General features: G+C 31.0%; 1 protein-coding gene across 1 annotated transcript; it reads right to left on the bottom strand.

Moving 5' to 3' along the window:
* Positions 1 to 327: 327 nt before the first annotated feature.
* Bma-nkcc-1 (Glycoprotein X precursor, putative) lies at positions 328 to 16,219 on the bottom strand (the record flags this gene model as incomplete). Its single annotated transcript, XM_043081143.1, has 27 exons — positions 328 to 463; positions 630 to 800; positions 1,076 to 1,227; positions 1,421 to 1,583; positions 2,397 to 2,452; positions 3,202 to 3,360; positions 4,055 to 4,164; positions 4,519 to 4,698; positions 5,289 to 5,347; positions 5,446 to 5,514; positions 5,670 to 5,822; positions 6,046 to 6,161; positions 6,328 to 6,471; positions 7,195 to 7,406; positions 7,777 to 7,932; positions 8,043 to 8,144; positions 8,574 to 8,697; positions 8,818 to 8,925; positions 9,020 to 9,217; positions 9,447 to 9,583; positions 10,238 to 10,405; positions 11,084 to 11,264; positions 11,506 to 11,618; positions 12,033 to 12,222; positions 12,749 to 12,899; positions 13,050 to 13,288; positions 16,205 to 16,219. 27 exons carry the CDS (start codon positions 16,217 to 16,219, stop codon positions 328 to 330), a joined length of 3,762 nt encoding a protein of 1,253 aa, XP_042937077.1.
* Positions 16,220 to 16,719: the final 500 nt, after the last annotated feature.

Here is a 16,719-nt window from a genome sequence, read left to right as displayed (position 1 = left end):
TAAGCTTGTTGAAATTGCAATAAAAAGTTGCATAAACCTCGTAAAATTCCAATTAAAAATTATGATGAAGACACGTTTCACGTGTTAGATCATTTAAAAACTACGATGAAGACACGTTTCACGTGTTAGATCATTTTAAAATTCAGTATAAGGAAAATTTTTTAAATCAATCGCATTTACAAAATTTCGTATCATTATTATTATTAATAATTTTTTTGGAGATTTCACTTCATTAAAAAATGAGACTTTATAATACATAAGAAAAAGGGTAAAAGGATAAAACTGAAACGTTATTTATTATACGTAAACATAATATAACCCAGTAAACTATGAATAAAACGTGAGGACAGATGTTTGATTGCCACGTATCATCAACGTGGGCGGCAAGTCTCGTGTCATCATGTCCAGCCACGCCATGTATAAACAACTGCTGACAAAACCGAATCGTGGCACTGGTAATGTTCTGCAAGGTATCAGCGTTTGTTGTTTAAAAAAAAAGCTTTGTAAACAAATTTATCAAAGGATTTCTGCAAATGATTATCGATTGGTTTTTTTTAGATCAGTGAAGAAAATTCATTACTGCTAATCATTTTGTTGAAATTCTATGCAAAATTATAGATAGAACTTACAAGACAATGAGGTCAGCATTAGAAGATAACTCGTGGAGTAGCTCAGAACATCTGAGATGTCGATTGGTCCTATGTTTTTGAGCTTCTAATTCCGATTGTGTAATCATACCCGGTTGAACATTATCATCCTCACAAATAAACGGTTTGATAAGCTCGGAAAATGTTTCAATGCTAGAATTTATATCATTTGTTATTTTTGAAGAAATATAAAATCACGAATAAAAATGAAAATGAACATATCATATCATTTATTATTATCCACAAAAAAGTTAGCATGAAAAATTATTAAAAAAGAATAAAGTTGAAAGTTCAAATAATGTGTGTAAATAAGTTACTGAATGATCACTGTTTTAAATAAATAAAAACAAATTGTTGAATATTACTGATTTAAAAATTATGGTTAGGAAATAAAAAATGAAAAGTGAACATTAGAGAGTATAACATACGTTTGTACATTAGGTTTCCTGCCAATATCCGGCATCACGAAAACATCGGAGAAGTCAATCCGGAATTTGGTTAACAGTGCTGCCATACTCCTTTGTTCCTGTTCCATTAAAGTTGGTGATGTTGAAATAGTGAAGACACGTAATCGAGCATTCTGAATTAAATGAGTAAATTAGGAATTGAGTAAATCAGAAATTGAGTAAATCAGGAATTATGTAAATCAGGAATTGTGTCCTAAGAATGTCATCGAACTGCAATAAAAAAAAATTTAATTTTTACTTTATAAACTGAAAGGATTTGCATCCAACATTGTCACTTACTTATGATGTAAATTATAATTAACTTACTTCTAAGTAACTTTTTGGTAGTGTTAACAGATGTGGAACAAGAAGAGTTAAACCACCGTCATCATATAACCACCAAACATCAATTACTGCACTTTTAATTTTACGATGGAAACGACAAATCGATGCGACAAGTTCACGTTGGGCGGCAGTTGGACGATGTGATCTGAAACAGGAAGTTGCAGAGAAAAAGTAAGCCAAAAGATGGATCAAGTAGGTGACAAGGTGACAACATAGATACAAGGAGACAGTTCACAAAACAGCTGATATGAGACAGCTAAAATGATTATGGCTATCATTCACAAATCAGATAGTAGAATTAACTGAATAGCATTCCCTCCTATCAATAAGTTTTATTAGAAGGAAGAACTTTTCTGAAGTCATTAAAATAAAGAAGAGAGTAATACTACTACTACTGTCTTTGAGTAATTCTTATTTTTTAATTAATTTTAAAAAGTTATCTTTCAAATATGAAAAAGAAAATGTTGCAAATGTATTAAAGGTAAAGCTTGCATGCATAAGAAATTAAGAACAAAATACATTTCATTGGCTATAATTTAGTTAACAACAACAAACACAACAATTATATCAAAAAGTTTGATGAATTCGCAACACACCCTTCACTATTAATATTGTTCACATGGCCGTTTTTCTGTATCAGATGCCGTCTGAATACGGATCAGGTTTTTTAATTTCATTTTTTCTTTTTTTTTGTTTATCTTAAAAGAATGTTAATTATGATTGAATTGGGTAAGTGAACTGAAAGGATATACCCAAAGTATATGTACTGCTATCAACGGTATTCCAATTTGTATTCTCTTTAAACTTAAACATTTTGAACTCTTCAAAAGAGTAATTATTAACTCATTAGGGTACAGTGGTACCTGATGCTACACCTGTGGTTGTGTACTATTTTCATTTCTTTTTAACATTAACTATTAATATTTATAAGAAAAAAAAAGAATGAACTAAAAATTACCGTCGAAAACTGTCATACAATGAATGTCGTCTAGTTGATTCGGATATTCCAAGCACCTGAAAAGCTAATAAATTAAGCTTTCAAGAAAAAAGTATAATGACCATTAAGCATAATTATAGTCTAACCATTTCAAATGTGCATATACTACTATTTCACTTAACTTCCCTACAAAATTCGAAACATAAAGATTTACTTTTTTCTCATTAAAAATTTCCCGCAATGTGATGAATCAACAAAATATGAACTATCAATAATTGTATCAACAATTTTATGTTTTATCAGAGAATCATTACTACTACACTTTAATTTATTGGTATAATTTTCAATCTTACTGATCAAAAATATTTGATCTGATCACGATTATCTGATATGCTATCGATCTATGCGATCAATTATCCTCTTGCAGGTGGCTATTATTAAAGCTACTAACTTTTTCAGTGTTACAACATATTTAAAAGCGATGTAACTTTTCCGATGCTAGCATATTTAAATGTCCTTCCATGCATAGTAAACAAAATAAGCAAGAAATAAACAACTGATAAAAATATCACACAAATTGCTGAATAAGTTAAAAAGCAAATTAATTAAGAATTAGGACTTCAAAATACTAACTATAAAATGTGCAACATTAAAAAATGCATCTTTTCTCCGATAAAGTTTAGTTTTTTGGAATTATTTAGGCTACGAATACGGAATGAAATTGAAATAATTAAGCGACGAATAAAACGGTTAAGTTACAAACAGAAAAAATAAATAAATAAATAAACTTTGGTGTTAATAAACAGATGTGAGAAAGCGGACGGACCTTATCGTTATCAGTAATATTATCATCACCATTATTATTAGCACCATCGTTACTATTATTATTATCACGATTAATAATAGCAATATGATGATGACGATGATTTCCATCACTGTCATCTTTTGTTAGTCGTGTTTTCTCATCCGAATATTCGTCGCCATCCTAGAAAGCACAGGAACGAGTCTGTCACCAAATTATCTTTCTGTGCTTAATTTCAACCATACAAAAAACAAATTACAACATTTTAATAAACGAACATAAACAATTCGCACATGTTTTATAGCAGACGTGTACATATAAATTAACAAACAGTTTGGTTAGATGAAAATCCGTAATACAGTTTTTGAGTAATTCAGTAATTCGAGCAAATAATTTCAATTTCTTCCACTCTTTCACTAACTGATAATTTCTTACTGATACCAAAGTTTTGGTTTACTGAAGCAATTATCGAAATTGAATTATGATAATCTCATTTTTTTGTTTATTTCGTGCTTGTGAAAGGTTAAAAAATGACAAAAAAGTGTTTCTTAGATTGAAATGAATTGATGAAATCTTACTAAAAAAGTGATAAAGGATTGATTCTGAAATGAATAAACTTTTCATTATTTGATGAAGTATTTATTGTTCGATCAAATTTAATTCTCATACAAAAATTTATTTGAATTTTACATTTCTATGCAATGCAATTAATTGTTCAATCCCAAAACACTCTTACACTTTTCAATATTTAAAAATATTTCAAAATTGAATTTGCGATCTTTGCAGGCCAAAAAATCAATTACAGAACCTTAGTCTTTCATTTCATCCTTTTTAATATAATTTCTTGAAATTTCCGAGTTTAATCAAAAATTCAGACCTCGTCCATATCATCGCTAACATTTTCTGCGACAGGTGCATCCACTTCAACGTCATTTCTTTCTTCATCAAAACATTCCAATGGACAGTTCGCCAGATATGATCCGGTTGCTAAAACATTAATTGCTCATCAAATAAGATAGGTAAACAACCTAAATCCCAGGCAAATGTTGTGAAAGATAAAGGATGCATGCATGCAAGTGTGAATAATATAGGTTAAAAGATGAAAAAAGCACTGTTAATGTGTAAGTGGTTTACGACAGCTAAGAAAAATGAAGCATAAAATGTGAAATATTTTGCAGTTTAGGGACACTGAACAGTTTCCGGAAAGGAAATGAAAGGATGGAAAGATGACAGGATTCGTAATTGATAGTAGTTATGAACTATGGAAATGGTCAATGTAATGTGAGAGAAGAAGCGCTGTTATCTTCGGTCATGAAGATAGAGAGTCGAATGTCGAATTACCGGCGAGGTGTAGAATGTTGCCGAAAAGTAGAGATTCATTAATGGACTCAAAGTGTTCTACATTCAAAGCATCGTTTGTATTCGCTGTTGCGAGTTTTTCCGGATTTGCGGCACTGACCGCTTTAGCGCTTTTTCCACCACCTCCCGCATCAATGGCCTTTTGTCGATGCAATCGCATCGCTGAAAGAGGTTGTGTCTATGAATCAGTAATTCCGGAACTTTGAACTATTTCACTTCAGGATTCTAGCAAAGCATGCAATATTGCGTGCATGTTCACATACAGAGATGGTAAATTTGACAACGATCTTCCATGCTTTAAGCTAACCGGATTCTGATGAAATCTTATCATTCTCCTGTAGTCCTATTCCGGAAGATCGAAATGTTGAAAATAACTGCCAACGATGATATCAAAATACGAATGCATTTGCATTTGATCAGAATAAATACATCCAACTACTATACTACTATCAATGCCATCACACACACAAAAACATAAAATGATGTGTATTTAATTTCAGATTATTAGTTTAATTTTTGAGATATAATTTATAAATTGTATTACTGATACTAATTTGATATGATATGATAGTATCAGATGCATTTAGTGTGACTGTGACATTTCTTCCAACTACAATAAACGATTTAAGACGAATACACTTTACATTTGTCTTTCCACAGTTGTTAATTTGTTAAAGATGAAAACATTTTGCTTTGTTGATTAAAACTGTCACAACAACTCTAACATGTCACAAAATGATTAGAATATTAACCTGCATTGCCACCTTGATCTTGATCAATACTCACACTTTGTTCTGAATTATCTTTCACTCTGAAATATTCGAGTAAGTCAACAGATCATTGTTATACGTACTATTTCACTCAAACAAAAATGTTTGAGTCAATTCAAGAAATCAAAATATGACATACTTTTTGTCAGCATTATTATTATTTTCTGTTGATTTGTTTTCTTGCATATCCAAATGAACTGTTCCACCACTGAAATATGATAATATAAAAAAAAAAAACTAAATAAATAAATAAACTCTTTACATAATTGCTCAATTTCAGGTTTCATTTCAAAATTAGTATTTATATGGATTAATCCATCCAATTAAGTATTAACATACGTAATTACTTGAAATATCACTTACTCTGCTTTTGTCGAATTTGATGATCGGCTTATTTCCGGTAAATTGAGTCGAGCTGTATCACCTACATTGTGTCGTTTCATCAGTTCACTATAATCAAGACCACTTCGAGAATTCCTCAAAACCGCTACTCCCATTCGACTTTCGAAGGCATCTCTAAAAAATAAACAAGAAATTTCGGCAAAATTTTAAATTCTCTTCGTTTGTAGGTCTCTAGAATCCAACGAATACAGTTGCATTAGTTATCACTCATTATCAACAGCAATCTTAGTTTTGATAAAGGAAAAAAAAAAACAGATCATTTGATAATTCAACTCATTTTAATTTAAAACAGAAGAAAAGAGAGAAACGGTCGTAGAACGACAAAAAAATGATTTACTGAATCACTCCAAAATAATCGTTGATTTCATTTAGTCCTTCTACGCCACGATCAGCCCAGTTTCTTTTGAAACCAGTAATCAAAATATTCGGTTTCAATTTTCCAAGACCGGCAACCTTAGAAGATGGATATGACATTTTCAAAATAATTAAACAATCGAAAGAGGAAGTAATACTTTGTTTGCATTTGTCTTCACTTTCAATCAATATAACTCAAAACTATGTGTGAACATGACGGAAAATATTGGAAATGCAATCTTTTCTTCCGGAAATATAGCTTTACCTGAAGTAATGTTTGAGCACCAGTACGGAGACTAGGGCTAGCTACGGAAACATAAAACGATTTTACGTGACGTTTCCTGAGCCATTCATTCATTTGAACATCCAACTTTCTAAGTAACGCAAATACGCGATCACATGGCTCATACTAAAAATATCGCAGATTTTTTGAATACTTAAAAGTATTCAAAAAAAAAAAAAAACTTAAAAGTAGGTAAAAAATAAATGAAAAGACTTGATTTTAAAATATTTTGATGTAATATCAGTTGGAATAAAATTAATACTCAAATATAATTCGATGAATTCTTCAAATATTTTGCCAATAATGTGATATCAAATAACCAAGGAATAGGCTGAAATCTCTGATGCTGTCGAGAATAGTGCTTGATTCACCTGAACTACCTGTTTGATTCACCTAATCTACCTGTTTGATTCACCTAATCTACTTGTTTGATTCACCTAATCCACCTGTTTGATTCATCTAATTTACCTGTTTGATTCATCTAATTTACCTGTTTGATTCACCTAATCTGCCTTTTGATTCACATAATTCATCTGTTTGATTCACCTAATTTACCTGTTTGATTCAGCCAATTTACCCCTTGCTTTCATCTATTACAACAGTGGCCAGTATTCTTCATAAAAAACGAAAGTATATTAGGTTATTGGCTATTGTATCAATCAGCTAAACTTTTGGACTTTACGGAATTGCAAGAATCGGAAATGTCAATTATTCCAATGGTCGGAAAAATTTTTTCAAAAGATTAACTAGGTGAAACCTTCTTAATGGCAAGTATTTACGGCAAAAAATATTGAATAAAAGTTGAAATCTCCAAGATTGTAATTATTTGTACAAAAAAAGAGCACTTACCGGTACCACAAAACCACAAATCATCAAACTGGATCCTTTCGTGATATTATAAGCAAAATCAACTAGAGATGGTCGAGCTGCCGGATTACCAGCCAGTAACAAAACCTGAGGTCGGTAATTTTTGACGTGCTCTTCGGTAACGGCTAACTTCTGCATAGCTTGCAATGCATTCTTGTACGTGTGAGCCTGCGTTGATGACCCCCAGTTGACATCTGTCGCGAGGTGGAATCAGAGGTTAAAATATATTTGTGTACAAGAAATCCTCACAATGCTAAGTTCTTATTTCGAGAAATTTCTCAAAACCAGAAAATTGGACATTAAAAGAATTAAACTTTTGAAGAGATAAAAGTTGCTGTTATCAATGTTATCATCTTCTGATATTCCTTTTTTCAGGAAAGCATTTGATTACAAGTATAATTTGAAAATAAACAAGTTAAAAAATTAGAGATGACATTTTTTTTAAAGAAATAAACGAGAACCAAAATGCTTAAAATGTTGAAATAGTTGAATTTGGATTTAAAAAAAAAAACTTCTAAAATTTAATCTTTCATATTTTAGAAGTAAAAAAGAAAAGTAACAAACCAGGTTTACGATATAATATATACAAAAATAACATTGCAAAGAAAAAGAATGTGAGCAGTGCTGTGGACCACGACACGATAAACATAACACTGATACATAGCAATGCCCCGGTTAGTGACACCCACATGTTGTAGTATTTGAAAGCAGGTCGAAACCCTAAACATTTCACAAACTGATTATGCTAATTTAAAGAGTGTAAGTCAATCTTAAATATCTATCTGTCATCAGTTCAGAGTAAAAGAGATGCTTAAAATTAAAATTAAAACCTGGTGAATCAGCAAATGAAGCATCAAAGCATGAATAATTAACGAGTGCATAAGATGCCAAGAAAAAGTTTGAAATTATTGGTGCTATTGCATTCAGTTCGCCTAAAAATAGCAAAAAAAGTTCGAATCTAAAATGAATGTCTCGCAGTATTATTGAGAATATTTTCTATCGAATAAGATTAAGTAAAAATGATAGTTGGACAAAGCCTCTCTCCATAAAAAGTTTTAGAGAATGAACACAAAATGTGACACTTTATGACTTGCAGATGAAAAATTTGTTTTAAGACAAAGTACACTAAAGTATTTGCATAAAAGTTAAACTAGTAATTCGCACACATTAGAAGTTCAATTAGTCAATGATTTCAGTTCCATCCGTGGTCAAAGTTTTTTTTTTTGATTTCAAATTCAATTTTTGTGAATTTTTTTCATCATTAAAGCATAGTGTATTTTTTTTTCAGAAAGATTTGACTATTATTTTTCTTTCAGTATAGATGGAAGTATTGGAAATTGAGTAATTAATTAGTTAATTACCGATTAGAATCATTATCAAAGCGATTACGAAGATAAGTACATAAGCTCGTCGCGGCTCTTCGTCCTTGCCATAACCGCGTGCAAAGAATCCGACTTTCGGGAAGAGACGATCCTTGCATACGGCCTGTAATTCAGTAAGGGAGTTGCAACAGAACTGATATACCTTTCCGGTTTATTTTTGCCTCTTTTCCGGTAGCTAACAAAATTATGGAAATAAGTGGAAAGAAAAGAAAAGAAATATTGCCTGGAAAATCTTCGGTGCACTAACAAGACTAGCTAGAGCCGAACTTAAGGTGGCAGCAAAAATGCCAGCTGTGATCAATGGACCATAAAAGCTTTCATTTTCCATTACCTAAAAAATAAACAAATACTAATGCAAATGAATAAATAATTAATTATTTCAAAAGTAAAAGTAAGAAAAAGTATTGTAAAATAGTTGTTTTAACCTGAAAATAATTCATTAGACCATATGGACATGTGTTATTTTGTGCACAATCCGGAATAAAATAAGAATTATTGATGATATACGGTTGCTGGTAACCGTCAGCGTACCGTACACAGGTTGATCCGGTTGCAAACACGACCAACAGATATATAACTGTTGTTACAGCTATAGCTAACAATGTACCTTTTGGTATAGCATGCTGAAATGAGCTTCAAATTTGTTTTTGAAGTAAATAATTAAAGTTAAGGAGAAGAAATTATATATGAATGAAATAAATTTTGCTGTCGTAGTTTTTATCCAAAAAATTTATTTTCTATTACAAAACAAAGTGAACGGAATCTCAGAATGATTTAGCCGTATTGTACTTGCTGAAAAGATAAGGCATTTACTGTTCGTTGATAAAATTGATTAGGAGAGAGATAAGATACCTGAGGGTCTGCTAAATCACCACTGATATTTGCACCTGCCATTATCCCTGTTGCAGCCGGAAAATATACTGCAAATACTGAAAAAAATGTCTCACCGCCTTGAAAATTCGGAAGCATATTGTCGGTCATCGTAGTAACTGCAAAATTTCTATTAATTTATTCAAACAGAAATAAATGTTAAAGAGAACCAAAATAATCAAAAGATATAGAAACAAATAAATAAGACAAAGTAAACTAAAAAAAAAAAACCATCAAAACAGAACCATAAATAGACATAAACAAAAAAGATAAACAAAAAAAAAAAATTTTAATTTCAATCGATCTGGAAGAATCCGACAAAAAGAAGTCGAATGTATGTGTGAGAGAAATTATAAGTCAATTCAAGATATTATAATTAGGGAAGCTATGATTGAGAGAAATTCAAATGTAAAAGGAAATATCAAAGCAAACGAATCTTAACTGTCTCTCTCTCCCTCTCTCTCTCCCTCCCTCTATGAGTGGTCATCTAGAAGTGACCATCTGAGGATAAATCCTAGTACAATCAAAATGTTTTGCATATCAAAAGAATTATATAATTCATTAAAAGGTAACAAAATAATTGAATAATCAAACAAAACGAATTATAAGTCATAAACACATGCAAGGATTATGCAATAAACAAAACTTTTAATTAATTAGCAACCATTTAAATTGCGCCCATATTCAGAAGGGCAATTAACTGAGATTTCATTAAATCAACTGATAACAAATGCATTTGATGTAAATAAACAGTAATTAAATATGAAACTTACAGCTGTAGCCTGTAATGCCACGATATAACTGATTTTCCGAAACCGGTACAAAAGTTCCGACAAAGTAATCGATAATGGATAATGTTAAAATAGCTAGCAGACCAACTTGCATCTTACTCTCAAAACTTGTCCCAATAAATACAATTGCCATTAGTATGCAACAGGACACTGAAATTTGAAGATATGCAAATGATTAAGAGAGAGAGATGACCGGTCGATCCGTTATTAAGAGAGAGATAACCGGTTGATCTGTTATTAAGAGAGAGAGATGACCGGTTGATCCGTTATTAAGAGAGAGATGACCGGTTGATCTGTTATTAAGAGAGAGATGACCGGTTGATCCGTTATTAAGAGAGAGAGATGACCGGTCGACCCGTTATTAAGAGAGAGAGATGACCGGTTTATCCGTTACATTTACGATTGCGATTTGGAGCAATTTACTTTAATTGGAATCAATAATTAATTAGTAATTAATATTCTTGACCTCTCAGTATTCAGTTCTAATGGAAAAAAGAAATGAATCGGAAAGATTTTCGGAAGTTCGAAATATTCTAAGAAGCTCTGATATCCTCCGATACATATATGTCAAAAGGTTGAATTATCGATAAAAAATTAGGGAAAAAAGACGAAAATTACTGAAGTCATTAAATTTTATTTTAATAAAATCAAGTAGTTAAAATGAAATTTGAAGTATTTTTCATTCAAATTTTAGCTGACTTCACCAATGTTATAAAATGTATTTGATTTTATAACTGATTGTTATCACTTTATTAGGTGCAAACAAGAAGTAAGCCAAGATATGAGTAACTTTCATAATGTTAAAGAGAGTAAACTCAAAGTTGGTACCGAGACCGATGACTCGTACGTCGTTCATCCCACCGTCAATCACTGCATAATTATTCTCTTTTAACAAGTCTCGTACCGTTTCAGCAAATCCAACCACATACATCGCTGCACCAACCGCATTTGCTACCGAAAATATCAAACCAATTGAACCACCAAATTCTGGGCCCAATGAACGACTGATCTGGAATGAAGTAAACTGATACATCTGCAATGCTCAGCAAATGATAAGGTGGAATCATTTATCATAGATATCACTGTGAGACCCAAGAAATAATTTGATCTGAGAGAAAGAACTCTCGAATTTATAAGAAGAAGGACAGAGAGAGGGAAAATTAAGATTTGAATCCGAATGATCATCTCACTGCTTATCACTTGAAGCAGAAGGTTTTATTGTTTCGGAACCAAATTCGGAAATAACTAACCAAAAAATAAGCACCACCACCTTTGATATCACCATTTGTACAAATAGCGCATGTCGAAAGTGCTGTGATAAATGTCACCAAAGATGCAAGGAGTACAACTGCGCATCCTAGAGCTGAAATTAAACAAAGCAATTAATTCAATCTTTCCACGAAAATCAAAGTTAATTAGAAGAAATATCTAAAGCGATTTAAACACACAATCACAAAAGAAAAAAAAAAGAACAAAATTTGTTCACCAAAATTAAGAAAGTATAAGTAATATTGGTGTTCTAATTAGGAAAAATATTGATTCTAATCAAATTTCCGTATTTTTTGCTGTGAATTTCAACATTTCCGAACAATGCAATTTCCAAGTATTGAACTATCATTTTTTTTTTTTTTTGTAATTTTTCTTGAATAGATCAAAGCAATTGGAACAATGCAACTGGTTTTTTTCCATCGGTAGAAGCCACTTTTACTAGTTGTATTAAGAAATTTTCGTACTGATGAATAATTTGAAAAATTAAGCTAAAATACACGTAACCTACCGATTCCAGCTTGTCCGGCAACCCAACTAATACGTAAGTAAAGCATTACACCGAAGATATTCAATATGCAACGCACGAAAACACCCTGAATCCAACCGAATTTAGTGCGCGTGACAGGTGCCGGAGGCTCAAATTTACTAAGTTTTGCTGTTGTCTCCCTTTCCCCATTTATTATATCGTCCGCGTCTTTCTAAAAAAGAAAGAAAAATTATTGAAATTATAATATTGATTATAATTACTCAGCACAATCAAATTAAAATTCAACAGATATGGAAGCGAATTTTACAATTTTGAATCTAAAATGCTTAGCAGTTCGTTCTCGTTATTATCGCTCATTGTATTATTCTTTTTTTCACACTTTTCAATTTAATGAAAATCGTTTCAAACTTGTAGTATAATCAAGGTAACACGTCACATTTACGTGACGATTACAATGAATAAAAGTTAGGATTATAGTTGTGTGTTATTTTGCTATAAGTAAAACTTATTTTTGCATTCGGTACTAACTAATTAACTACCATAGTACAGCGGGAACTGTATAAAAGTACAAATGAAGTTAAAAGATGGATGGATTTCAGAAGAAAGAGTAAGAAATATGAGTAACTATTAGCAATTATTGATCAAAGTAACCGATTGATTCTTCAGATCATGACTCATTTATAAGATCAATTAGATAAATAGGTGTCTATCTATCTATCTATATGCTCGTAACTAACCTTAAATTCATCGATCCCAATTACAGTATCCTGGGCATTCTCACCATGTATCAGTTGTTTCATGGATGGTCTTGAAGTTATACCACCACCTTCATCCACCGAATTACGATAGAAATCAATAATAGGTGGATGTTCAATGGTTTGCATATTCCTGGAATGAACAAAATTATCAAAAAATATTTATTAAATCAAAATTTCTTTGATCCAAGAATAGAATATTTGCATCTAATCAGTTAGAAGTGAACTGGAAAGCTCCTAGAATTTGAAATAATCAGAAAAAAGAGGAAAGAAAATTATTAACCTCCAACTTTTTAAATTAAATGTTACAGTATGTTCATCTGCTTCACCAGAATGTTGTCGTCCTTCGGCGTCATTTTCCACTGAAAATCTTACTGTTCGTTCCGCTCCATTAGCGCTGGATGGTGACACTTGCGCACCACTAGCAATATTTGCAATTCCATTTGTACTGATCGCTGGCCGAGAATCTTCTTCCATCATTTCAGGTAACACTTCACCAGCACTTCCCATATTCGATGACACCTGCAATTCTAGAGCTTAGCTTTTAGATCACTAAAAAGTTGAATAGCTCTTCTCTTCCATAATCGAAAGTACCACAAAGCTAGCAAACTCTGCCAATCAATAATGCAAGTAATTCCCATTTTCAATTATGAAAAAAAGTTTATATTCAGAGAAATAACAACAATGGGAAATGGTAACGAAATGACAGATATTATTACTTTTTGTAAGATTAACTAACAAATTCTCAAATTATAAATAATTCAAAAAATATGTTTATACTTTCATATTTATGATTTCAAAGTAGAATGAATTGCAGTTTAGAAAATCTTTCCATAAATCCAATTTACATATAAAAGAGAAATGGAATGAAAGATGTTGCAAGAGGATTGAGATGAGAATTTTTGGAGATAATGAATTGAACATAAGTAAGAAAAAATGAATAAAGTGATTGTACCATTTGTCAACTGACATATATCTAGGACATCTAATATTTAAGCAAAATTAGCGAGCATTTGTAAGCAAATTTTAAGCACTTGAATTTTTCATTGTAAAATTTAAAATGGGAAGAAAAGAGATGCGAGAAATTGGCCGTGCTACCACTTCAAAAATGCTGAATCAAACACGTTATTAACCATTAATTGATTCAATTCAGGATATCTCGGGTAAGCACCTCGGTAAATACACACATATACGAGAGACCATTTATTTTCAACTTAAATGCACTTCAAATAAAAATATTTCCCTAACGGAAGGACAGGAAAGGCCCATGGAACAGAATATAAAAGCGCAATTTTGATTATGGAATTTTCAGATAATTGCATAAATAATATGCTAAATCTTTCAGGTGAATGTTTTGAATTAAATTAGATCAAATTTTTGTTTGATTAGAGAATCGATATCATTTCATTGCATCGCTTTTTTTTGAGTTCATCAGTTTTCTACAGTTAATTGTTAATTTCATCCATTTGATTAAATTGATATGATTAAAATTTGAAAGTTATGATCAGTTAATATTGCATACGAACAGAATTGAGATGAAAATGTCTAAAAGTTATCAAAAATCTTTTGTATAAATCATTGTTTCTTCTTTCTGTTTAATATATATTAATTTGGCTGTCTAAATGATTTCACCTGATAAAGTGAAATATTAATATATATGATAATTTAACAGTTATCAGTCTCGAATGATTTGTTAGAAGTGGAAAGCAAGATAAATTCAACTGAAAGATCACATTGCTATTAACCAGAAGTTCGTATAGCATAGAAAAATGACAAAAATTGAGGCAATCGGTAATAGCATTTATTCATCGCATTTTTTAAATTTATTTTATGAAATAGGAAAATGTATCGATGTGAAAACAATGAATGATTAAATGAATTGTGATGACAGACAAAAGGAATTTGGTGCGATGACAAATATGAAAGAGTGGAAATGAAACGAAATGAAATGAAAACATTAAAAGTAGTAGTGTTTTGGTTGGACCATTCATGTGATTTTCAATCGTTTCACGTGTTTTGCTAATATTTTGACGTTACACTGATATTTATATGTGTGCATGCGTACGTGTGCGCACGTTTATGTGAGTCGTAAATTTTTAGAGAATTAATATTACAAAATGGGTAATATATATATTACAAATAATATTCCTTCTCATAATAAAATGGAAAGCCTAAAAATGAACGAAAAACTATTTCGAATATTTCAGAATTAATGAAAGTCGGACAAATTAATTAATCGGACATTCAATTTTTTAGTGTTTTTCAGAGAGATCTGATATGTTAATTAGATAGCTACTAGCAGCTATTATAGGTTAGATTGGTAGTTTGGCATGATCATCTGTCGATCATAGTAATAAAGCATTTCGAGATTCTCGAATGTTTGAATATTTGAACTGTCTGATCTCTAACTCATTCAAAACAACAGCTTTCAATGGCAGACCAAACTGAATCTCAGTTGAATCGATATTAGAAATAACAAAATTTTGAAGGAAGACGGAAAATTAACTTAATCTGACTGACACAGCATGAAAAATCATTGCAAATGAATAAATGAATATTTACCCTTTGCGATCTCGAAAATTACTGCAATGCCATTCCCACAGTTAAGGGGGTAACTAATTGATGAAGTATGTCAATAGAAATCATAGGTAAAAAGACTTACTTTTGCTTATCAAATGATTGCTGTAAAGAAAGAATAAAGGTCATATGTCGAAGTTCTTTGATACGCTAAAGAAATAAAGGTTATTTTCAGGTAGGTTCTATGAAATTGGCTAATGTCTCACCTATTTTGTCTGAATTTTAAGTCATATCTCAAATTATTTCAGTGTCAAAAAATTTGGTGAACATATAACAATCAATCAAATTAGTACGATTTTTGTACTTTTCAATGCATCAATATTACCTACCTTTCCCTACTTTTAACAATGAAATAATTTCCTTAAAATGTTACCTTTTTTTAAAATTAAATATGATTTTCCTTCCTTGAAAAGTGCAAAGATAATTGAAAATGCATAATGTTATACATAGAAAATGAATGAAACATAAAAAATAGTTTTTTCAAAGTATAACGAAAAAAAAAAGAAAGAAAGAAAGAAATGATAAGAAAAAAGAAATCTAAATTAGAGGTGAGAATAAATTATCATGCAGCTTATTTGAGAGATAAATTAAGGGTCATTGCTTGTTCAACAATAATCTTCAATAGTTCACAACTAGGCTTTTTATCTCTGCTACCTATGAGTAATTCAAATTCTGTTTTTTATAATTTCAATTCCTCGGAAAACAAACAATCGATCATTTCATCCATTATTTAACAGTAAAATTTGACTGATAATGCGAGAATTTCATTCATTCCTCACTGATAAGCTTAACAATTGCATTGTATTTGTTAAATTAGTTTGAAAAATGGTCAAATTTCTGCTGCGAATAAATAATAAATACCTCAAATCGATTCATTGCACTGTTTTTCCTTTCTGCGACTGTCAACGTTGGGTACGAAAATGGCGGCGGTTCACTCGCAGCTTTTTTTATTTTCCCTTTATGATCGCTGTGTCGCGCATTTATTGTTTCTGCTGCTGCTGCTGCTTGTTGTTGTTGTTGTAGCTGTTGTTGTTGTTGTTGTTGTTGTAGCTGTTGTTGTTATTGTTGTAGCTGTCGATGATGATGCTGGTAAATCATTTGAATCCAATGTCAGCTTTGATACCTGGAAGAATAATTATGATTAGTTGAGAAGAAGGAATATTCTAAGATTATATTATTATATTATCTTTGAGTGATAAGAGAGATTAGTTCGAAAATTTAATGATAAAATATAATATTTTATTGAAATTATGTGAGAAATTTAAATTGATAATGAAGTTTCACTGACTGAAATGACATAAATGTTTACATTATTTCATATTCCAATTAAATGTGATGTAAATAAAAATATATCCAAATGAAAGGAGAAAGAAAGA

The sequence above is a fragment of the Brugia malayi genome, assembly GCF_000002995.4.
Source record: "Brugia malayi strain FR3 genome assembly, contig: Bm_v4_Chr4_scaffold_001, whole genome shotgun sequence".
NCBI lineage: Eukaryota > Metazoa > Nematoda > Chromadorea > Rhabditida > Onchocercidae > Brugia > Brugia malayi.
Note: the sequence above shows the minus strand (reverse complement) of the source record. Positions and strands in the feature narration are given on the sequence as shown.